At 39.6% G+C, this 20,906-nt stretch overlaps 4 protein-coding genes and 1 non-coding gene across 8 annotated transcripts in view; 2 read left to right on the top strand and 3 right to left on the bottom strand.

The window, feature by feature from the left end:
• The window catches only part of clcn3 (chloride voltage-gated channel 3), a 42,740-nt gene extending 39,752 nt beyond the window's left edge, over window positions 1-2,988 (bottom strand). For 2 of the 3 annotated variants that reach the window (XM_023345860.1, XM_023345863.1), the window contains exon 1: window positions 2,723-2,988. The gene's annotated coding sequence lies outside the window, so the exon portion shown is untranslated. The remainder of the gene's footprint in view (window positions 1-2,722) is intronic. The other variant, XM_023345862.1, reaches the window with a different exon arrangement.
• Window positions 2,989-3,852: 864 nt separating this feature from the next.
• Window positions 3,853-6,116, bottom strand: nit1 (nitrilase 1). Of its 2 annotated transcripts, XM_023345893.1 has the most exons (7): window positions 5,918-6,007; window positions 5,651-5,717; window positions 5,333-5,566; window positions 5,048-5,151; window positions 4,807-4,943; window positions 4,497-4,622; window positions 3,853-4,209 (listed from the first exon to the last, which is right to left on the bottom strand). In XM_023345893.1, the coding sequence occupies exons 3-7, from the start codon at window positions 5,563-5,565 to the stop codon at window positions 3,937-3,939; spliced, it is 873 nt and encodes a 290-aa protein (XP_023201661.1). In that variant the 5' UTR covers window position 5,566; window positions 5,651-5,717; window positions 5,918-6,007; the 3' UTR covers window positions 3,853-3,936. The 2 variants fall into 2 exon arrangements, with proteins under 2 accessions (XP_023201661.1, XP_023201660.1); XM_023345892.1 differs by lacking the exon at window positions 5,651-5,717 and having other exon boundaries at window positions 5,918-6,116.
• Window positions 6,117-7,649: 1,533 nt separating this feature from the next.
• On the top strand, window positions 7,650-10,199 carry pfdn2 (prefoldin subunit 2). The gene is made up of 4 exons (XM_014475097.2): window positions 7,650-7,777; window positions 8,749-8,837; window positions 9,048-9,171; window positions 9,355-10,199. Exons 1-4 carry the CDS (start codon window positions 7,694-7,696, stop codon window positions 9,544-9,546), a joined length of 489 nt encoding a protein of 162 aa, XP_014330583.1. The 5' UTR covers window positions 7,650-7,693; the 3' UTR covers window positions 9,547-10,199.
• Window positions 10,200-11,462: 1,263 nt separating this feature from the next.
• trnas-gcu lies at window positions 11,463-11,544 on the bottom strand. Its single transcript has one exon. It is a non-coding gene; the product is annotated as a tRNA-Ser (tRNA).
• A 163-nt stretch (window positions 11,545-11,707) lies between these two features.
• b4gat1 (beta-1,4-glucuronyltransferase 1) lies at window positions 11,708-15,159 on the top strand. Its single transcript, XM_005815455.2, has 2 exons — window positions 11,708-13,175; window positions 14,404-15,159. The coding sequence occupies exons 1-2, from the start codon at window positions 12,072-12,074 to the stop codon at window positions 14,593-14,595; spliced, it is 1,296 nt and encodes a 431-aa protein (XP_005815512.1). The 5' UTR covers window positions 11,708-12,071; the 3' UTR covers window positions 14,596-15,159.
• Window positions 15,160-20,906: the final 5,747 nt, after the last annotated feature.

Here is a 20,906-nt window from a genome sequence, read left to right as displayed (position 1 = left end):
ACTGAATTAGAAAACCTTGTTTGTAGAAAAACAAGGAGAGCACCGACAGCAGACCAAACAGAATCAGGAGGGCAGATTAACTCAATAGCAAAGGCAAATCAAAAGAGGAGCTCTGCGGTACCTTTGGTTTGACCCGTCTGTTACTGCTGGGTAGAAAAGGTTAAACTTAGCACAACACCGTCAGCCAACCGTAAAAGTCAAACACACACACACCGGCAAATAAACATTAACCTCAGTTCATGCTTACCATTCATCACTGCTCCTAATCTCAATGATAAATGGCTAAGAGACAACAGATTTAATAATACCTTTTTAAAAGTTGAAATAATTTGAAAAAAAAGAAAGAAAAAGAAACAGCAAGACAAATATAGTTTGTAAAAAAAAAATAAAAGCTATTCGGAAGATACAAACACACTTTTTCACCACTTCAGCTGGTAATTTATGTAATTTTAATCGTGTCATGTGATCTTGTTTGACCTCTAACGTTCTGCTGTTTGTCATTTACATTTTTAATGTTGTTTTAGTTAGAAAAATCAAATTTTTCACCTATAAACACTACCTTCATCTAGCGCAGATTTTCTTTAAAAATGAATACAAACTGATCAAGATTGTTTTCACCCCCACACTTCCTTTTCATTTACGCCATATTTGAAAGAAACACATTTACTCAGCTAAACACCAAGTTAAAAACATGCCAAGACCGGGAATTTAACTTGTTAATTTAAAATAAATACATCAATTTTATCTCAATTAATTACATTTCTTGTTTTCTTATTATTATTTCTTGTAACATAAAGTTCCAAGCCTGGAACCTTTGTGTTGTGTTTGTGGTACATTTGTAAATCTGACGCACAAGCGACATCAGAAAACAAAGCAATGGAGAACAAAACTGCTTTTCTTGGCCCACTGGCAGTAAATTAAAAAGATCAGATGGGAAAAGACTCATCTTACCACTGCGTGTGGATAATACATGGGGGTGTACCGATCGATCGCTTCTGATCGACTTAATTTTGGGTTAACGTTAATTGGCAGATACATACATGAGCAATCGGTTACTTTCTTTTTACATTAAAGGAAACCTACGGCTCTGTTTACACTGGGCTGGTTTTCAGTGGAGCAGCAGATTAAAGGTGTGTTGGCGATCTCGTGGAACTTCTCCTCAATCAATATTCGAAACAAAGCTAGAACTCAAGACACCTTATTGGTGGTTTTTAAGTTTCTTTGTTATTCTGTTCTCAACTGACCTCAAGCCACGCAAGCCTTGTGATTTTGTGAAAAGCAAAATACTGATGTGCACTTTCACTTTGGTAAGAGGCTCAAAAGAGTTGAGCCTATTGTAGTCTACCCTGTTGTGCAAGTTTTGTTTGTTTTGAAAATGTGAAAAATGGAAAACTAAAGGGGCAGATTTTTTTTTAAAATTAATTTAGTTTGGACAGCAATCCTCTACACTTTTCATTTATGTTTGAGAACACCCCCTCATGAGTTACACAAGGGTGCAAACTTATTGTTTCACATGCATACTTCCATGTTTTAAAGGCATAATTTAACTTTATAACACCTGACACTGATAGTTAAAACAAAAAAAAAACAAAAAAACCCACAAGTATTGGTCAAAATCGGAATCGGCAGGCTCAGTGATCGGCCAGAAAACTACAATCGGTGCACCCGGAGTAGTGATAAAATAAAGTGGTGTGCTTGTGAAGTCTTGCTAGTAACAGCAAGAGTGTTGCATTTTTTAATTAATATATTGACTGAAGCAACTGTTTTCTTAAAGTTATTTCCTGACTCATGAACAATCAACACGCATCTGCCTTACTTGAATAAGATTCTCACTTATTTTTCCCCATTTTGAAGAGCAGCTCCAGTAAATGAGCTTGCATCTCCTCCATATACCCCAAGGGAAACTAGGGGCGTGACGGACTGCTAATTAAATATCACTGAACACTCGAATCAACTTGAGAAGTGTTTTATTTACATAGCAGTCATTGAACATACAAGTAAGTGTGGGGAAAGTGACACCCACTTAAAAGTTCATGTAATTTGAGATTAGGAACTGACTGAATTTCAAACTAATCGGATTCAACCCAAAACACCACCGTGGTAACCAGCCCCAATGGTTAAATTGTGGGTTTCCATAGGATACAGCGAGCTTAAGCTGTAATATGAGAGAGACGTGTATAAATAGTAAATGTACATTTCGGATTTTTCAGAGTAAATTATAAAAAAAAAACGGTATCTGCAACACCGAGGTCAGTTACTCAGTCCCTTTAGCACTCCGCCGCTAAGTGTCGTTAGCATCTGTTACATCTGTATTCCCCAGATGGAAATGAGCAGGACAAAAAGACACAGCAACAGGGAGCCATTCGCATGCAACAGAGCTTAAAAGTGGGCTCTGTCTGCAGCCGAAGGCCCTCTTCCATGACAATATCCTCAACATGAGTTCAGACGTTCACCCAAGCTGGTGAATTTCCACTCAGTTTCACATCAACTGCAACCAGGAGCTCATGCTAACGGAGGTAGCCTCCACGGCTAGTTGGCTAACTACCGAACACCTGTTCGGCTGCAAACAGGGGGGGGGGAAGAAATAAATCAGAGTTCACACCATTTGCAGCTTGAAGGTGAAGGGTGGACGACTGGTCTTGGGTGTTAAAGCCTCAGGGCAAGTCAGGGAACCTTCACCTCTACAGCTGCGACAGACTAAAACAAGCAACAAACAGCGTACCTTCCTGATGCCGCAGTTCCAGCCCCGACATGGCAACTCATCTTTTTCCTCAGATTAAGCTAGGCAGGCAGGATTTCTCTTCTTTTTCCTTTTCTAAACTAACTGGCTTGACATTCTCTCCCTCAACATCATTATCATCATGGTGGTGTTTTCTTTCGTCAGTCTCATTTCTCTGTGCGTGACGTTAACTTCCTGTTCCCATTCCAGCGATCATCCCAGCAGCGGCGGCTGGAAGGAGGACTTCTGATCAATAATTCACCCAGGAAGAAGGAAAACAAGGTCCTTTGAGGTTTTCAGTCTCAGGAAGGGCGGGTCTAAGATGAGCAGCGAGATAGCTACTCATACACACCTCTGCCATGTTGAAATGAAATGAAAACTGGTGTTATAGTCAAAGAGGAACTATGAAGATGTGGAGCACCTTACACAAGGGAGAGAACAACGACAAAAAGATTTGTCTACAAAGCAAAAAAATCAACACATAAAGTTTCAAACAAAAAGATGGCTGATAAAAAGTCATAATGTATTTCCAAAACATACGATTTTATGTATGGTTGTGTAATCATTTGACAAACAGAAACCAGTTTGTATAACTAAAGGTTCTCCGAGGAATCAATTGCGGAGTTCATCAAGGCTGAGAGTTGGGACCAAAACTTTCAATACATAATAATGGCGTCTGTGAATTAAGTTGTGAACCACACTGTTTCATTTAAAGAAGTAAAATAGTTTTTGTTAAAAAAAAAAACACTGTGGAAAATATGGTTTTTGTGGTTAAATTCAACCATTTTTAATTGGAATTAAAAACTGCATTTGCAATCTTTGATAAAAGAACGATGACTTGTTTTCCCTGGTTTCAGTCTCTCATTACCTTTTTAGAACTAGATCTTGTTGTCCAAAAGTGCCATCTAGTGATCATTATGTGTAACATTATTTACAGATTGGAAACAGTGATCTGATTCACTTTGTCAAAGAATAAAGTCTAGAAATACAAGAAAAATTTAAAATAATTACAGTGGGACTCCAAATTCAAACATATAACATCAGGTTTATAAATCATCATATAAATACAAATATTTCCTATGAATTTACAACAATTACTTAACCTAACTTTTCAACACAATGTAGGAAGTGGAACAGCTTTTATTCTTATTTATTTATCAGTGAAATTCTGACATTCACTCCTGCCGAAATAGACAATTTTATCTTCCCATTTTTTATCACAAACAGGTTTGACTCAAACTGTGGTAAAAAGCAGAGTCCCTGCGGTGCTGTTGGACAGGCATGTTCTTCCTGGTCCTATTGACTTTGTCCAGGTTGACCTCCACCAGCACCATGCCTGGCTTCTCCCCTCCACAGTCACCCACCACTTCCCCCCAGGGGTCGACGGCCAAGGCGTGGCCGTAGGACGAACGCGTTTCGTGGTGCCGGCCAACCTGCGCAGCTGCCAGGACAAAGCACTGCGTTTCTATTGCCCGGGCACGGAGTAACACCTAGTAACACATCACAGAACGATCAGTCAAACTTTACTTATTACTCTGAAATTGTGTTTAGATATTGGTTTTTGCATGGACAGGTAAGTTATTCCTACAGCTTAAAATATCACATTTTCATGGTTTTCACACAAAGATTTAAAATGTAATGGTAAAATATGATATAAAACAAATAAAGTAGGTTTCCCATTTCATCCCTCTCGCGTCTAATCAAAGTACTTCAAATGAGAGGAACAGTATGATGGAAGCCTTGTTACCGATAAGCAGTCATTGCATTTTGATCCTACCTCCCAGTGAGCAGCTCCTGTTACTACCGTGAAAGCAGATGGATACGTAAGGATATCTGCACCATGTCTTTGCAAAGCAAGCGATAACTCAGGGAACCTCAAATCATAGCAGACGCCGAGTCCGACCTACGGCACACAAACAAAAACGATGCCAAGATACACTAAAAGTATAACCTGTCAGCGCTTTGTCTCATTCAATCCTGAAAACTCTCATCGTTTCTGGCTTACAAACCCAACCTGTTAACGCAAGGACTTATAGTGCTTCTGTAGGGTTACGATGAGATGGCTACTGTTTCAATAAAATGCCCACCTTGCCAATTGGAGTCTGGACTGGAGGAACCAGGGAGGCTCCGGGTATGGTGAAGGCACTCTCTTTGAGTGACACACCTTTTTCCGGCAGCTCCACATCAAACAAATGGGACTTTCTGTAGACTGACAGGACGTCACCTGTTGATTTAATGACAATTCACAAGTGTAAATGTTGCACGATTGACTGGCTTGGTCTGGATCTCAGAGTAAGGTGTGCGTTTGTGTTATTAGATGCACTGCACCTTTGTTATTAATGATAACATGGCTGTTATAAATACGTCTGTCGTTCTCCCAGTCGTGTCCTCGTTCATGAAATCCTCCTAGAGACAGCCACACATCCAACTTCCTGAAACAAAGAGTTTAAAATAACAATTATATAAAAATAAAATATTAAGGTTAATATATTTCAGATACTCCTAATATGTAGCGAGAAAATATTTATATCTTCGCTGCTGTGGACAAACATATAAACATATTTTAACGCCATATCATAATTGCTCAACAGACTGGAAGTTGTGTTGCCCCACCTGGCAAGTTGAGTGTATCGGGAGATTATGTCCCCTCCCAGAGGCTCTGACATTGACAGTGTCTCCTCTCTGCTGGATCCAATGTAGTCAAATCCCTCTGGCAGGAACACCATGCAGGCCCCTCGCTGCCTGGCTTCCTCCAGCAGCTGTTTACAGGCAGAGAAGTTGGACTCCTTGTCTGGGGTTGCCGTAACTTGACAGACTGCAGCTACTGGGTTCGGCGAAGTGGACATCCTGCACAAAAAGGAACGACTATAAGGAGGAGGGCCAGAAAACATGTCAAGTCAACAATGGCTGATGATTAACTGTGCAACTTACTGGGCTTTTTTTCTATTGCACACTTATTGTTTAACTCTGTACAGCTTCACTTTCATGGCAAGTACAGCTGGGAAACAGAAACATTTAAATTGGATACCCTTGTAAAAGTAAATTGTGTTTTAATTTACATCAATGAAGCATTAAAACAACCGCCGTAATGCTCAAATTTCCATACCAGTGCTTTTATTTGGAAATAACAAAAAAGTTCTAATTTTTGTCAAACTCACGAGTTGAGAGTACACATCTTAACGATAATAATAAACACACCTGTTTTGCAGGATGTGATGGCGTCCCAGAGCTGATAGAAAGGCCACGTACTTCACAGATGATCCTAAGTTGCACCTGAACATTGACCCCACACAGGTTAACCTCCGCTGTTTACATTATCTTGGTGTTTTATTAACGTTTAGTTTTCACCTCGGTCCTCTGCTGTGAAAAGGTGGTTTAATCTTCTTCTCTGCTATTCATCAAGCGCGGTGCGTTCTGTCGCCATCTACTGGGGACTCTTTGCCACTATAAAAAAAAAAATTGACTACTCCAGAAGGAAACGAATAAGGCTTTGCAGATCATAGCAACTCAGATTAAAATACAAAGAGTAAATATTAGTGATGGTGAGATGAAGCCTCATGAGGCATTGAACCACTTGAGCCAACTGGTTCGAGAAAGGGTTCATTTCTTGAGGCTTCATGTGCACACGAAACCACCTACTGGCCAGGTGTATAATCACAGCCAGCTGTATCTTAACACGTGCGATGCATTGAATTTTTGTCTATTATGGCTCTTGGGAATGACTTCACAAAAGATGTAGGACGGAATAATTTGTCTACATAAATTATGTATACACATATGTGTATAATAAAATATTGTTTGAATGCATTCTCTGTGTGTAATTATTCCCAAAATAGTAGTGTCATGTGATATGGCATGTTGGCATGCCATATCACAGTAAAGTTGGCACAGTAAAGTTTTTCTGTGACTCTAGAAAAATGGCCTGGGCTTAATCAGGCAGAGGACAGTTAAAGTGCTTGTGAAATAGGGAGGGGGTAGTGAATAGGCTAATGCTTGTGTAACTTGGATGATTTCATGCATTTTTATTAAGAAACAACAATTTCTCCACAGTTTTTGGTTTCAAACGATTTCTCTTTTTTGACACTACATGGATGAGGTGTTATTATTGTACCCCAACTCCTTGGAGCACAATAAACACCTCACCTTTACAGAAAATAAGAAACAGTGAAAAATACAGTTCCTCATAAGCAAACCTAATGCATCTGCAAATGTTCAGTTCACCTTACCTTGTTAGGGCTTATCAAATCGAAATGTTCCCACATAGGGGAAATCCTCCTCTTTCTCGCCGGCTCCATCCTTCTCCTATCCTGTCCTCGCGCTCCTAAATCTCCTATCTCTTTCTCTCTCTCTCTTAAACTCTCCAAACACCAAACTAACTGTCTCAAACTAAATAACCACTATCCAAACTCTGCTGTCCAAACTATCAAAACTCTATCCACTCTCTCAACTGACCGCAACTCGCCTACAACAACCCACATTTTGAATGGATCCTGTGGGGTTTCTAAAGCTGTCAAACCCCGCGCCAACATCTGAGCCACTTCCCGAAGCAGTCACGTGGTACAGCCAGGCAGCGAGGCTTCGGACGTCATCGTTTTCGGCTCCTCCCCTAAATGAAGCAAGCCTCGATACGCGCTTTACGGAAACGCCCCCTCCATTACTCGACACACGCCTCGAAGCCTCGGCACATCACGTAACATCACTAGTAAATATCAATGTAGTAAAATTATACAAGGCTTTCCGAGTTAATAAGAGCGTACGTTTGTTTATGGTCTTATTTGAAATGGTAATAAAAAAAAGTTGTATCTTCATGGAGCAGCTAAGATTACATTGCATTACATTCTTACATTACTTTAATGGCCGGGGGTGTCAAACGTTAAAAGTTTTCTGTTCTCAACTGCATTTTGCGCACAGGCAACCTCATGAGCCCCCTTTGAACATCTAGCTGGGGGTCCTACTCGGGAACACCCTTCCAAGATGGCAGCCAACAGTAGCAACACGGGTAGCAAGACCAGCAGCAGTGGCGGCGGAGGAAAACAGTCCGGCCCGTCGGCTGAACAGGTACTCTCACCTGCACGCAGATTGCATTTTGTCGGTGTAGACACTGTTGTTGCCCATCTGAGCCTGGCGGAGGAAAAGCCGTCAATTGGACGGCCAGTTAGCTTAAGCTAGCGTTAGCTTCCCTCTCTATCGCCATCATCTGAGCATCAGTCTGCTTCATAAAACCTCTCAATAGCGATTTTCTCAGAGAAGTTGGTGCATTCAATCTTTTAAACCAATTCACCTCGGGCTTATTGTTCTGGTTATTTTTCTTTAAACTTTAACATTACTTTAAGCTGCCGGTGCTGTTTGGTATGACGAGGCGAAAGTCTATTTTTAAACCCAAATGTGAGATTCTTGCAGTGTCTCCAATCTTTCACGAGCTTCAGTTATCATTAATATGCTGCGCGATGACACTGTCGTCATAAAAGTTTAGAACTTGGTGTTACAGGACTTTTTCATTTTGGTTGAAATGTAACTAAAATGGGTTAGTGGCGAAAGCACAGAAAACTGAAAATAAAACCTTAAAAATGTATAAAAAGTGAACAGATATTGGAAAAAATTTTTTTTATGAAACTATTGCTCAATTCTGTTGCTCTCTTCTTCACACACAATGAAATTATTTGTTAAATTATTTTTTATGCCTCTAATATGCATCTAGATAAGATGAAGCATATAGTCAGAAAATATTTAAGACATTTTACAATAACATCCAAATTTTTATCCAACATTGCAGTCTCAAATATAATTTTCAGCTAAATCCAGTAAGAAAAACGAAACACTTTTTTTTTCTTTGTCTTATTAAAAAAAACTAACCTGTTAACATTTGACTAGGATTTTAAATTGACTGGGAGAGCTGTAGTTAAATAATAAAAACAACTCCTAAAATATGTATTTCCTTATAACTGTGAATGCTAGACTAATAAAAGTGATGTAATACAGAAGATTATTCATTTATTTGTTTAGTTCTGATGAATTTATCTGTTTTACAGGTGGTGGCAACATTTCAGAGAATGCGCCAGGAACAGCGCAACATGGCGTCTAAAGCGGCAGAGCTGGAGATGGACATCAATGAGCACAGGTTTGTCACTGAGGTCTCCTCCTCTGCAGCATTTTCTGCTTTCTCATGTTATAATAGTCTATATAGCAACAGTTGACTTGGGCAGTAATAGATTTTTGCATGAAGATTTTCTGTGAAGAATCCCAGAATATTAGTTATAGTTCCTTTTTCAGAGCTTAATTTCAGTGGTATTGTTTTAACTCGTGTTTGACTTCCTTCTTTTCTGTTCAGTTTAGTAATTGACACTCTAAAGGAAGTGGACTCTTCGAGGAAATGCTTTCGTCTGGTAGGAGGAGTGTTGGTGGAGAGAACAGTGAAAGAAGTTCTACCTGCACTGGAAAACAACAAAGAACAGGTAATCTTGTTTATATAAATACATTCTTGATAGTTTTAAGGATACAGAACAGAAAATGTAATTTAATGGTTAAAAGGACACTTTTGTTTCCTTTAAATTCCCAAAGAGGATTTTACTATTTTTTTTTCTGTCACTCAAAATTTTAGATATGGTAAATGACTAATTCAATTTTTCTCTTTTCAGATTTCTAAAGTAATCGAGACCATCAACACGCAGATGCAAGCGAAAGGTCGGGAGCTAACGGAGTACAGAGAACGATACAACATCCGTCTGGTCGGAGAGGGCGAAGGAGAGGGCCAGGGCCAGTCTGCGGCGCCGTCCGGCAACAGCGAGGGAGGCGGATCTAAAAGCGGAGCTGGAGTTTTAGTGTCGTAGCTTGTGAGAATGGACAGTAACGGAAGGGCCTTCTGATTACTGCATCACCAAACAAAGAAAATTTAAACCTTGACAAAAAAAAAATCTGAACTCTTCACAGAAAACGTTTGGACTGGGGGATTTACTGTAATTTCTACAAAATGTAATACACTTAGTTTTTCACATCCGATTCAAGCAACTGTATTCCAAGTCCGTATGTTTGGTTATTAGTAATATTTGTCTTAAATGTATCTCACCCCCCGAAATACTTTCTTAAGCAACTACCAATTAAATGCATACCCTTTTTTATTTTAATTTTCTTACAGGCAGTTTGACATAATTTTCTTTTTTAGGATTAGGAAAAACACTTAAATGTTAGAGTTCTGTAGTGCGGAGTTGAAAATAACCCAAAATACCTTGAACATCTAAGTGTCTTTTGCCATTGATATTTGTATACGTTGGTATTTCCAACACTTCAACTTTTGCACTATTACCTTAAACAGATGGAGAAGAGTTGAATGTGTGGGAGTCTACAGTAGTTTTTCAGTTGTACAAAGTGTCAGTTGTGCAATGAAGGAAGCGCCCCCCCCCGTCAGGCAATTTGACGCCATGTATTGAGCAGAAACTAGCAAAGTGGCTTCAGAATCATTAATAAAACAAATCTGTCTAATGTGGCTTCCGATTTTTATTTCTGTTTCACTATTTCGAAATCTATTGGAGAGGCTTTGTGTAGCTGTAGGTTTTACTATTACTAAGGCCTTTTTCAGTCTGTTGAGAAGTAACGAGACATGATTTCCCCAGAGACTCAGTTACTGCCTCATTTAAGGTTTAAATGTAAAATTACTTACTAGAGCCTGATGTATACTGGTACCAAGGTGTATGTAGTAGTGCCAACAGATTTTATTTGGTGCATGAAATAAAAAAATCTTCTGATTTGTTGGTTTAAAATTATTCTGACAAGTCACACTATAAATTACTTCCATTTTTAAATTTTAAATACTTCAGGCATATTGTTCCTGGCAAACCTATTGCTACAGATAGTTTTTCTACCTCATCTATATCTATGCTGAACTATTCCTAAACCATTTTTGCATTGTTGCAGAACAATTTATTCCTTTGAACGAAGCCACAGCAATCAGGAAACCTTGTTTTCTTTCTTCAGCTTTTACAAACTTGACATGTCTAATTTTAAATAATACCTTATATTTGTTAAGACTATTCATGGGAGCTTAGCAGAGTAAATTTAGTTGGTTTTCCAAAGAAATCTACGGTGGCCCTGCGGTGCAAACCACTTCAGCAAATCGAAAGTACAATTACAAATTACAAAAGCACTACAACATTAACGAAACGGAAAAGGTATGTCCCAGTGGGAGACCTAAGAAATCGCTGATTGGACTACAGCTCGTTTTTACTTTTGAACCGGAAGTTATTCTGGCTTTAACATGTTTTTTTTTTAAAAACACGAATGTTCTCGGTGATCCAAAGCCTCTTGCCACAACTGCTACAAAAGTTTGGCTCAACCAGCTCTTTTTCACAGTTTGGGCAATACATGGCGACGTGACCGTATTCTCATTAAAACGAAGCACACCAGAGTAACTTCCGGCTCAAAATTAAAATGAGCTGTAGTCCAATCAGCGATTTCTTAGGTCTACTCCCACTGGGACATACCTTTTCCATTTCGTTAATGTTGTAGTGCTTTCGTAATTTGTAATTGTGCTTTCAATTTGCTGAAGTGGTTTGCACCTCAGGACCCCCGTAGGAAAGCAGCAAAAAGGAAAACCAGGTAACAGCCACAGTTGACACTTAATGACATGGCGCCCCAAAGACTTAGAGAGTTAGCCACCCTGTCTTTAATTGTAGTCACATCTGATGTGTTTTTGTTGCATATGTTTAGTGAGTCCGGAACGGTCGAGGAAAATAAAACAAAACATAAATTTCGACGAGGATGGGATTCGAACCCACGCGTGCAGAGCACAATGGATTAGCAGTCCATCGCCTTAACCACTCGGCCACCTCGTCAGGATGCCTATGTCTCACTTACGCAGTAAAATTTACCGATGCCGTGTATGACGAAATACTTACAATGTAATTGTTATTTTTATAGGATTATATTACCTATATATATTATCATTAAGAACCCTTTCGTTATTTGTCAAAGCGCAGACTGCACTGCTTAACTGTAACACTAAACCCAGCGGCGCCTTTCCTCCAGACTTTACGGCAGTTACACATCGACATGCGCCGCTGTCGCAGCCGCCGCTCAGCCAACCAGTGCTGTGTTGTGATTTAATGGATCACCGCAGCTTGGCAGCTTTTCGCCGATTTTCTGTGCTGTTTTAAATCATACTAAAGTCCTGTTTGGTGCTCCTTTAACGCAATACAACATCCGGTCAAGTGTTCATCCCGACACAGCCCCTTCAGGCTGTGGTGTTGGCTCTGCGGCTGGGATGTAGTCAACGCTAGCTGGAGCGACTGGACGGAACCAGCTCCTGTGTTTTCGGACCTGCTTTGTTAACAGCGATTGGCCGGATCCAGCTTTCTCTGGAATGCATCTCTCCAAGAAATGTTCCGTGTTCAGAGTGGTGCTGAGTGCCCTTCTGATCGTGGCGCTGCTGCAGCTCATTTACCTGTCCTTCCTGTCCAGGTTCCACGGGAAGCAGCAGCGCTACCGCTACTCGGAGCTGTTTGGAAGCTCCGCGGCCAAGAAGAATGCGCATCCCGAGAAAAACACGCGGAAGGAGCGGCTGAGGTACTCCCTGTCCAGTGGTGGGATCTTTGACAACAGCGGCCAGTACAGAGTATACAAAAACTTGATAAAGAGTGATTTCACTACCAATCAGAAACCAGGTTCCCACTCAAACTCTGACATCCTGATTCTGGCCACTCATACTACCATCAACAACCTGCACCACCTGGAATCTCTGCTGGAAAGATGGAAGAATCCTCTCTCTGTGGCGATATTTGCACATGGGGAAGACGTTAAATTTGCCACAGCTTTGGTTTATGCACTCAGCTTCTTCTGCCCTCAAATCCAAGCCCTTGTGGACTTCCACTTGGTCTGCCTGTCAGGAGAGACGGCCAGTTTCCCTGAACAGGACCGGGAACACTTTGCTGGCCTGGAAGACTGCGCTTCTGTGTTCTCCAGACTGGAAACCCACAGGGATAAATACCAAAACTACGCCATGAGCGGAAACGTCTCCTACCCAAACAACCTTCTCCGTAACGTTGCCCGTGGTGGCACAGAGTCCTCCTACATCCTGGTCATTGACATCGACATGATGCCGAGCGCTGACCTCCACCAGCAGTTCCTCGCCATGATCCTGAGACGGCCACCGGCGGCCGACGAGGTGTTTGTCCTCCCTGCTTTTGAGATCCGTCATGCCAGGAAGATTCCCTCGACGAAGGCAGAGTTGGTACAGCTTTACCAGGTGGGAGAAGTCCGGCCGTTTTATGAGGAGTTGTGCCCACGCTGTCAGGCTCCCACCAACTACTCCCAGTGGGTCAACAGCCATGTTAGAGAGACGGGCACCCTGGAAGTTGCTTACACACTCAACTGGGTGGACCCCTGGGAGCCCTTCTACATCGGGCCTCGAACTGTCCCCTTATATGACGAGAACTTCAAGCAGTATGGCTTCAATCGAATCAGCCAGGTTGGTAGAATCTTAACTTAAAATGTTCCTTAATTTAAAACAAAAAGATTTTAATAAGTTTGTTAAAACTGTCACTATGTTGTGACAGAATAGTACAAGACAGGTAATGTATAAAAAAAAATCAAGCTCCTCTGCCTTCTCCCAGTGGTTCCAGTGCTTACTACTGAAACACACAGCTTGGTCAGAAACAACCAGTCAGAGCCAGGAGGAGGGTCTTAGCGCTGTCAATAACTCTGGTGTAAGTGCTGTTCATGCTCTACCCTTTGTTCTCTGCTATGCTACAGTTTCTCCCTGCTAGCAGAGCCTGCCATAAATGCTAAGCCTAGTTAGCATAACCACCAATGACGGCGGATGAAAAGTTTTCCTAGATGGGTAATTGTTTCTCCACCATGAGCCCATGGAGCAGCATACACGAGGTTGATTGACAGCACTAAGACCTTCCTCCTGGCTCCGGTTGGTGGTTTCTGACTGGGAATGGAGGATTTGGTGGAGGAGCTGGATTTTTATTTTTATTTTATTAATATTTTTTGTTTGTTTTTTCACAGATTATCTGTTTCACATTTTACTGTCGGGACATGAAAGTTTTAACAAATGTGTAACAAACAATATTTTTTAAAATAAAAATTGTATACTCTAGGTTTAAACCCTTAGGTTCATCTTACTATTTTGGAGTATAATAAAAATGCTAATTTATTTTGATAAATTAAAAAAGGGAAACTCGTGTACGGTTATTACTACTGGCATATTTAGAGTGTTTCTGTATGTTTCGATTACTTTAAAGCTAACAAAACCCCCAAATGTACTTTTTCAGAAAGTAAAAATACAACACAAAGCCAATAAAAAGGATGTTTCTTATAAAAATGTGGACGGACTGAAAGGCATGTCCATGTATTGTGCAGTAAATGTGCTCAACACCTGTTTTGGCCTCCTTTTGCATGAATTACTACATGAATGCAGTGTAGCATGGAGCTAATCATGATAAGCAGGCCCAGGTTGCTATGGTGCCTCCTCAGAGGCCGAGCGACATGTTTATGCAATGCAGTGAACATTACAGGTATAAACTAGAAACTAAGTTTAATTCATGAGTTTCACTTTTTGAACTGAATTACTGACATAAATAAACGTTTTGAATCATAGTCTAATTTTTTTTAAGGCGCACCTGTAGATTTTACAGAAACACACACCAACACCTGCCTTCTGGTGGTAATGTTTCTGTTTTGTTGTCCAGGCGTGCGAGCTGCATGTGGCTGGATTCAGGTTCTCTGTGCTGAGCTCGGCCTTCGTCGTGCACCGCGGCTTCAAGATCCAGGGGGAGTTCCACGCTAAGAAAGAGGAGGAGAACAAACAGAACCGGGTTTTGTTTCGCAGCTTCAAAGAGGGCCTGAAAACCAAATACCCATCCTCTACCCGACGATGCTGAGGGGGGGAAAAAAGATGACTGACCTAAGCCAACTTTTAAAGTTATAACATAGATGTATGGGGGAGGAGTTTCAGCTGGTTCTCTTACTTCATATATTATATAATATTTAAAGTCTATCTCAAAGATAGACTGCACAGAAGGTTTATGATGGGATTTCAGAAAATGGGTCAATAATCCTTCAGTTTATTGCATTCTGGTTCAAACACGACTACAGATTGAATTTTATTAGGTAAAATCTAAACATATGAGGTCTTACTTTATACGTTATGTTGATATCCAGATACAAAAGTAGAAAAAAATGGCCTTAAATCACATTGAAATGACATTTCTAGTCAAATATCTACTTTAGAAGCCTTGGCCCAAAGAGTTTAAACACAAAAAGCAACAGCCATGCATGAAATTCTCGCAGTATTACCTGTCATAAAAATGTGACAGAGTCCCAGTATTTACACCAACATTAAAAGAAGCATAACATGATCTCATTACGTTCCCCTAAAACAGAAAAGCAACAACTATTCCCTCTTTATATCAGTTTTTTATATTTAAAATGGGTAACACTTTATTTGACGGGTTGTGAACCAAGAAATCATGATCTGACCTAAAGTTGTTATAAAAGTATGACTGATTAAACTTTAGCTTTAATAACATAAAGCTACAGTTTAATCAGTCATACTTTTAGGTCAAATTTAGGTCATGATTTCTTTGTTAATGTCAAGTTGTCATAACAAAGACATTTTGAATAATGTCAATTTTGTATTAAAAGTGTCATAATTTACCAAATGACACTTTATGACAACAGTCATAAATATTCATGGAGACTCACTCATGTTCATGACAGGTGTTATGTTTATGATGGTGTCATGACAGTCTTATTCACAACCATCAAATAAAGTGTTACCTTAAAATGTTACTTGTATCATTTATTTATTCATTTTTTAATCATACATAGACTTAAACATAGTAAAAAAAAAAATACAATAAGCACATGCTAAATTTGGTTTTAGTTTTTATTGTGCATAATGTCTTCAGAATATTAAAACTTCTTGACAGACACACTGCTCTTAGCTTGCTTAGTTTAGTTTTAGAAAAGTGTTTTCGTAATGAGAGTCAGTTTCTATATCTTGACTTTCTAGGCGGGGGGGTTCTCTTTTTTTATGACCGAAAATGTTTTGAAAAAGCCAACTTTGTTTTGTAAGGAGCAGAATTATGTCGTAACCTAATTTCAGCCAGCTGACATGCAGTGCACTGCAACAGTTAGAGAAGTGGCACTGTGGCTCCTCTATGATTACAATAGAGTAATTATTCAAAAATGTTTCTTTAGTATCTCCTTAAAGGCATTTTAAACAGTAGAGACGGTACGACGGGAAATTTGTAGTCCTTCCTTCTTTTTTAACTTTTTATATTTTTATAGCCATTACAGGCTGTTGCTTGGCAACGCAATGCTATAAAAAGACATTTGTCCCTTACAGCTTTTATCTGCTTTTGAATTTTGTCACACTTAAATGATTATTAAGGTTTAATATCAGGTAACAACAACCTGATTAAATACAAAATATTGTTTTAAATAATGATTTTGTTAGCCATTCAAGCCTACTAGGTGAAAATAAAGCTGCACTAATTTTAAATTGAGAATTAACTGTGATTATGAAACTTTTTTGGTTCAGTTTTACTAAATAGAAATTGTCTGACAATATAAAGTAGCAGGATTACAATCCAAAGCAGGTTTTTTCTTTATTATTAAAATTTGTTTCAGACTCTGAAACTTTTAAATGTGACAAATGAGCAAAAACAGAATAAATTCTTACATCTAAACTGAATAAGCTATTATTATTAATATTTTTTAATATAATCTGCTAGTGAGGGTAGTGGTGTCCCCCTTACTGATAGACTGAAACTGAAAACTATTAACTTGGTTTGTCTTGGCTAAGCTGTGGGCCAAAACAAGGAAAGAAAAGCTATATTTCCTATTTAAATAAGAATTTCTGAAATGCTTGTACATGGCTTTAATATCTATGTAGGATATCCACACAAGCCTGATTAAAAATCAACAGATCAAGCCATCAACTTGTTCTCTGGCCACTAGAGGGCAGTAGTCATTGCATCTCCACTGTAAGCTGTTTTATTTAGTGAGAGCGGTAAATATACGCACAAGTTTGGTGCTCTGAAGCATGACGATTCACTCCACACCTCGACCGTGTACACCTCTTTGTGACAGTTTAATCTCTACTATAAATAGAAATGACTTTTAACAATAAGCACTGAAAACTTTACAATATACACAACACTGACATTGTACAAAAACTTTAAAACTGCTGTATTCTGACACCAAGGATTAGAAACCGAAATGTTTACTTTTTACTTTGTTTTATTTATTAATTTATCGCTTTAACCCTTGAAAATGCATTGTGTGTGAATATAATGCATTATCAAGGTGTAAACCAGGCTTAATCATTGTGTTGCTATGATCTACGGTATTAAACACACCTTTATTTTTAGTGTGTGGATAAATAAAGGTGCTGTTTGATTACTGATAATGTTGAATATGTTCTGTAGTACTTATTTTTGAAGGGATTGTTTCCCCCCCCCCGTCTTTCTTGTAGTGCAGTTTGGTATATTTATTGTGATCTTTTCCTAATATAAAAATTGTTTGAACCTTTTTTTAAAACCCAAAGCAAGAACACTGTAGCATGAATTTGCGTTAGACTTAGATTTTTTTTCATCTCTAAAAATTAATTTATCAGATATTTACAGGTGGGGAAATTTATATGAAATCATTATCTACTGTGGTTATGTATTATCTAGGTATTTTTCTCATTTGTTCACTTATTTAAAAAAATGATGCTGTATTTTTTTTCTCCTTGCTTTTCTTTATCAGATAAAATGCCTGATTTGTGTTGAACTTGCTATTAAATCCCTCTTGGACAACGTTTGTTAACTTGACTCCTACGAGTTTGATTCATTCTCGTTTTAGCTGTTACGCAAGGAAGAGTTCGTCGTGACAGGTCCGCTCATCGGAAAGCCCTGCGAGCGCTTGGAAATGGACAAATCCAATCAATTAACTTCACCAGAGGGATTTGTATTGGCAAGTAATGCCAAGGGTGTTTCTGGAAGTATCACTTAAATAGGAGGGCAAGAACCTAAGGCGAGGATAAGGAATACTTTAACTCAGAGAAACATAATGCAGCTTTTAGACTCAAACGGCACCACGGGTTACACAAGAACGAGATCTTTCCAGTGTTACCGCACCCAAGGATAACTGGTGCTGCTATTCATTGATGCTGTGCTGTAACTAGACTTAGAGCTGAAGTTTAAAGGCATCTCTGCATCAGGTGATGGACGATTACATGGTAAGCAGGGCCAGCATCCAATTAAAAGGCCCTACTTAGTGATTAAGATCTGTTTTAAAGCAGAGTCCAGTAAGTTCTCAGTAAAGGCCGGCTTTGATAGGGACTGAATTATTTCTGGAGGCGCAGTTGAAGTTTCCACTCCTCCAGTGACCAAATAAGACCCGATGGAGTGCCGCGGCTCCAGCGGCGACGGGGCCATCTGCTGGTAAAGTAGAGCACGTGTGACATTCGGCACTTGACGACCGTCCGAGGCGCTGTGGCGTTTTGTGGCTAAGCCTGCATTACCGGGCTGGATAATGAGCCTGGGCGCACGAGAGCCACAAGCACGCAACGCTGTGCCTCAGCTCTGGATCGGCTTTGCTGGGCACATCTAATCATCGTCAATCTTATAAAGTCCTGTGTTGTTTTAACTTCTGATTAATTTATCTCACCCTCGCCTTCTAAAATCGGTTATTACTCGGTCTGTAAGGGAAGTCTATGCTATTCCCAACACAATAAGGGAGAGTATTCACGCGCCTGAAGATTTCCCTTCGGTTCTCTAGCTTAAGTTTACATTTCAATGAAGCTAGTATACAAGAAGCCGTTTTACTTGGAAAGTGTAAAAGTATAGCAGTAACTTGTTTTCTTTTTTCATCTTTTCCATGTACGAGATCAGGTTTTATGAGTAAATGTAGTTCATTCGTCTCGTCCCCGCCGCCCCCGCTCGGGGGGCTAATAATGTGGCAGAAGGTGCAGAAATGTTAGGAGGGGGCGGTGGATCAGGAGAGGCAGGTTTGGTGAGGTAAAGTGGGGTTTATCCCAGCAGCTTTGGGGAGTGAAGGCTTATCTGGGTCAGAGATCTTTGTGACATAAGCAATTAGGGTTGCCCTCTCTTGTGTATGCTAGCAGGAGGGAGGCCTCCCACCACCTAGATTAGCCATACTAAGGCTCGGGGAGCTTGGCAGCTTCTGGACAGAGGGAGGGGAGGGAACCAGCTGGAGGGTGAGATGAGCAGGCGGTGAGGTGGGGGCGTACTTTTTTATTTATTTATTTTTTAAGAGAAAAGGAGGGGAAGGATGAGAGCGAGAGGTCAGCCAACTTGCAATGTAGAGACCCAGGCTTTTCTGTGTGGCTCACTGGACGGATGAGAAAACAAAGAGTCAGTGACCCAAACTGATTGAAAGAATTTGTTCTATGAACCTTTGGGCCAAAACGAGGTGAAAGTTTTTGCACCGGGGCATCATTATTACAAAAATAGACAATAAAGGCCATCTATGTCACTTAACGTCTGTGGTTTCTGTTCATCAGACACTTAACTGGAAGGATTTACCAGTTGTTACGCTACTTGGTTCACAAAAAACGCTTTTTTTTCTTCTTCTTACAAAGTGAACAGCTTGTTAACAAGCCGAGTCTTTGTGTTGCCACAACTGAGCAGTGTATTTGTAATAAATGTCACAAATATCGTAAAAGTTAAAGAAAAAAAAAAGGAAGATCTGAGAATGTGAAGTCAGAATTTGTTCTCATAAAAATGAGTTCAAATAAAAATAACAAATTTTTCTGAGTTATTTTTATTTGAAACACTAAGAGAACCAGAGAAATGGCCTTCCCAGTGGCTGGCTGAACATAAACCAAAGAAAAGTCTCTCTGATTGTGAATGCATCGCTTGAAGTGTTAGGAGGTTGAACAAACAAAAACAACTTTTGGAGGAAGAAGAGTCTATTAGCTAATTTCCAGTATCAGTAGCTGCATTTAAAATTGACCATAGAATTGTGCAAAATGGAATTACGAAAATAAATTCAATCAATGGAGACAAAGCAATTTCTAAAAATTAAAGTTTTTTTAATTAAAAACTTTAGACGGCAACGTGTCCGATGACTGATGATGCTTTGCTTCGACTCCGATCCCCTTTCAAAAAGGACAAAGAAAAAACCTTAAACGTTTATTTTTAATATAAAATGTATCAAACACAAAATGCTCATGTTTTATTAACCGTAATTTTGGTAATTTTAATACCAAAGTAATGTGGAGCTCAAATTTCCAGCTTATTCTTATACCTTGCTAAATATGTTTTTTATATATAAGAAGTTAATATCCAGCTGTTTTTGCAGAACATTTTTAACATTTTTTCTTGACGTAGAAAACAGGTAACACTCAAGAAATGTCAAAAATGGATTAACTCTTAATTATGAAAACATGAAACCTTTTATATCTTTCTAATCTATATTTTCTGGTGCCTCTCCCACAACATTTCGATGTCTTTGTTTATTTTATTAAAACTCTGTAGTTTACTGTTGGAAAAAATAACTGTTCCCTTTTTTGAGGCCTGCTCTGCTTCCCACAGTTTCCTGCTTTGCCTTCATTATCTCTTTTTCTATTCACAAATGCACAATCAGACGCATATGGGTGCATATTTGTTAACCTAAAAATGTAACTATTTAGTCACAAGATAATCAGAATAAGAGACCAAATACGTGCTAGCCTTGCCCTCCTCCCAGAGATGGCGGGATCCATTTCACTTAAACAAATGAGGGCTTATCGGCCATCAGTGCCAGCTTTGGGGCAAGTTTACATGTGCGCTTACTGAATAAAAGCCTCTCAGGCACAGTACAGACATATCACTCTGCTCTAAACCTGGAGTTCTTGGAGCGCCAGGTTACCTGACATTTTAAATGTATCCCAGATAAAGCCAGACTATCCGGCCTGGAGGACAGAAGTAATGAGACATGACACTGACTGAGGGAGAGAAAAGGAGGCCTAACAGATATCGGTAATCCCTCTCACCAAACTAACACCTCCCACCCCTGCTGTCCCAGGAACCCAGCAGGAAACAAAGCTACAGACACACACACACAATGAAAACAGAGTGATCGATAAAAGTCATCATGATTCCATCCGTATCAATGTCTTTCAACAGGTGTAAGTTCAAATGACGCATGCTGAAGCGAAGAGTAACCGTATGCTCTCACACACTGAGCTTTAACTTCC

This window comes from Xiphophorus maculatus, chromosome 14, assembly GCF_002775205.1.
Source record: "Xiphophorus maculatus strain JP 163 A chromosome 14, X_maculatus-5.0-male, whole genome shotgun sequence".
Taxonomy (NCBI): Eukaryota; Metazoa; Chordata; class Actinopteri; order Cyprinodontiformes; family Poeciliidae; genus Xiphophorus; species Xiphophorus maculatus.
Note: the sequence above shows the minus strand (reverse complement) of the source record. Positions and strands in the feature narration are given on the sequence as shown.

Bases quoted from the DNA above. Each gene is read 5' to 3' on its own strand.
- nit1 (XM_023345892.1), bottom strand. From the start codon at position 6,000: ATGTTCAGGTGCAACTTAGGATCATCTGTGAAGTACGTGGCCTTTCTA. The intron at 4,623-4,806 runs GTGGGCATTTTA...TGTGTGCCGTAG, and splicing joins TCCAGACTCCAATTGGCAAG to GTCGGACTCGGCGTCTGCTA. The intron at 4,210-4,496 runs GTAGGATCAAAA...ATGTGTTACTAG, and splicing joins CAGGAGCTGCTCACTGGGAG to GTGTTACTCCGTGCCCGGGC.
- b4gat1 (XM_005815455.2), top strand. From the start codon at position 12,072: ATGCATCTCTCCAAGAAATGTTCCGTGTTCAGAGTGGTGCTGAGTGCC. The intron at 13,176-14,403 runs GTTGGTAGAATC...TTTGTTGTCCAG, and splicing joins GCTTCAATCGAATCAGCCAG to GCGTGCGAGCTGCATGTGGC.
- pfdn2 (XM_014475097.2), top strand. From the start codon at position 7,694: ATGGCAGCCAACAGTAGCAACACGGGTAGCAAGACCAGCAGCAGTGGC. The intron at 7,778-8,748 runs GTACTCTCACCT...TCTGTTTTACAG, and splicing joins CCGGCCCGTCGGCTGAACAG to GTGGTGGCAACATTTCAGAG. The intron at 9,172-9,354 runs GTAATCTTGTTT...TTCTCTTTTCAG, and splicing joins TGGAAAACAACAAAGAACAG to ATTTCTAAAGTAATCGAGAC.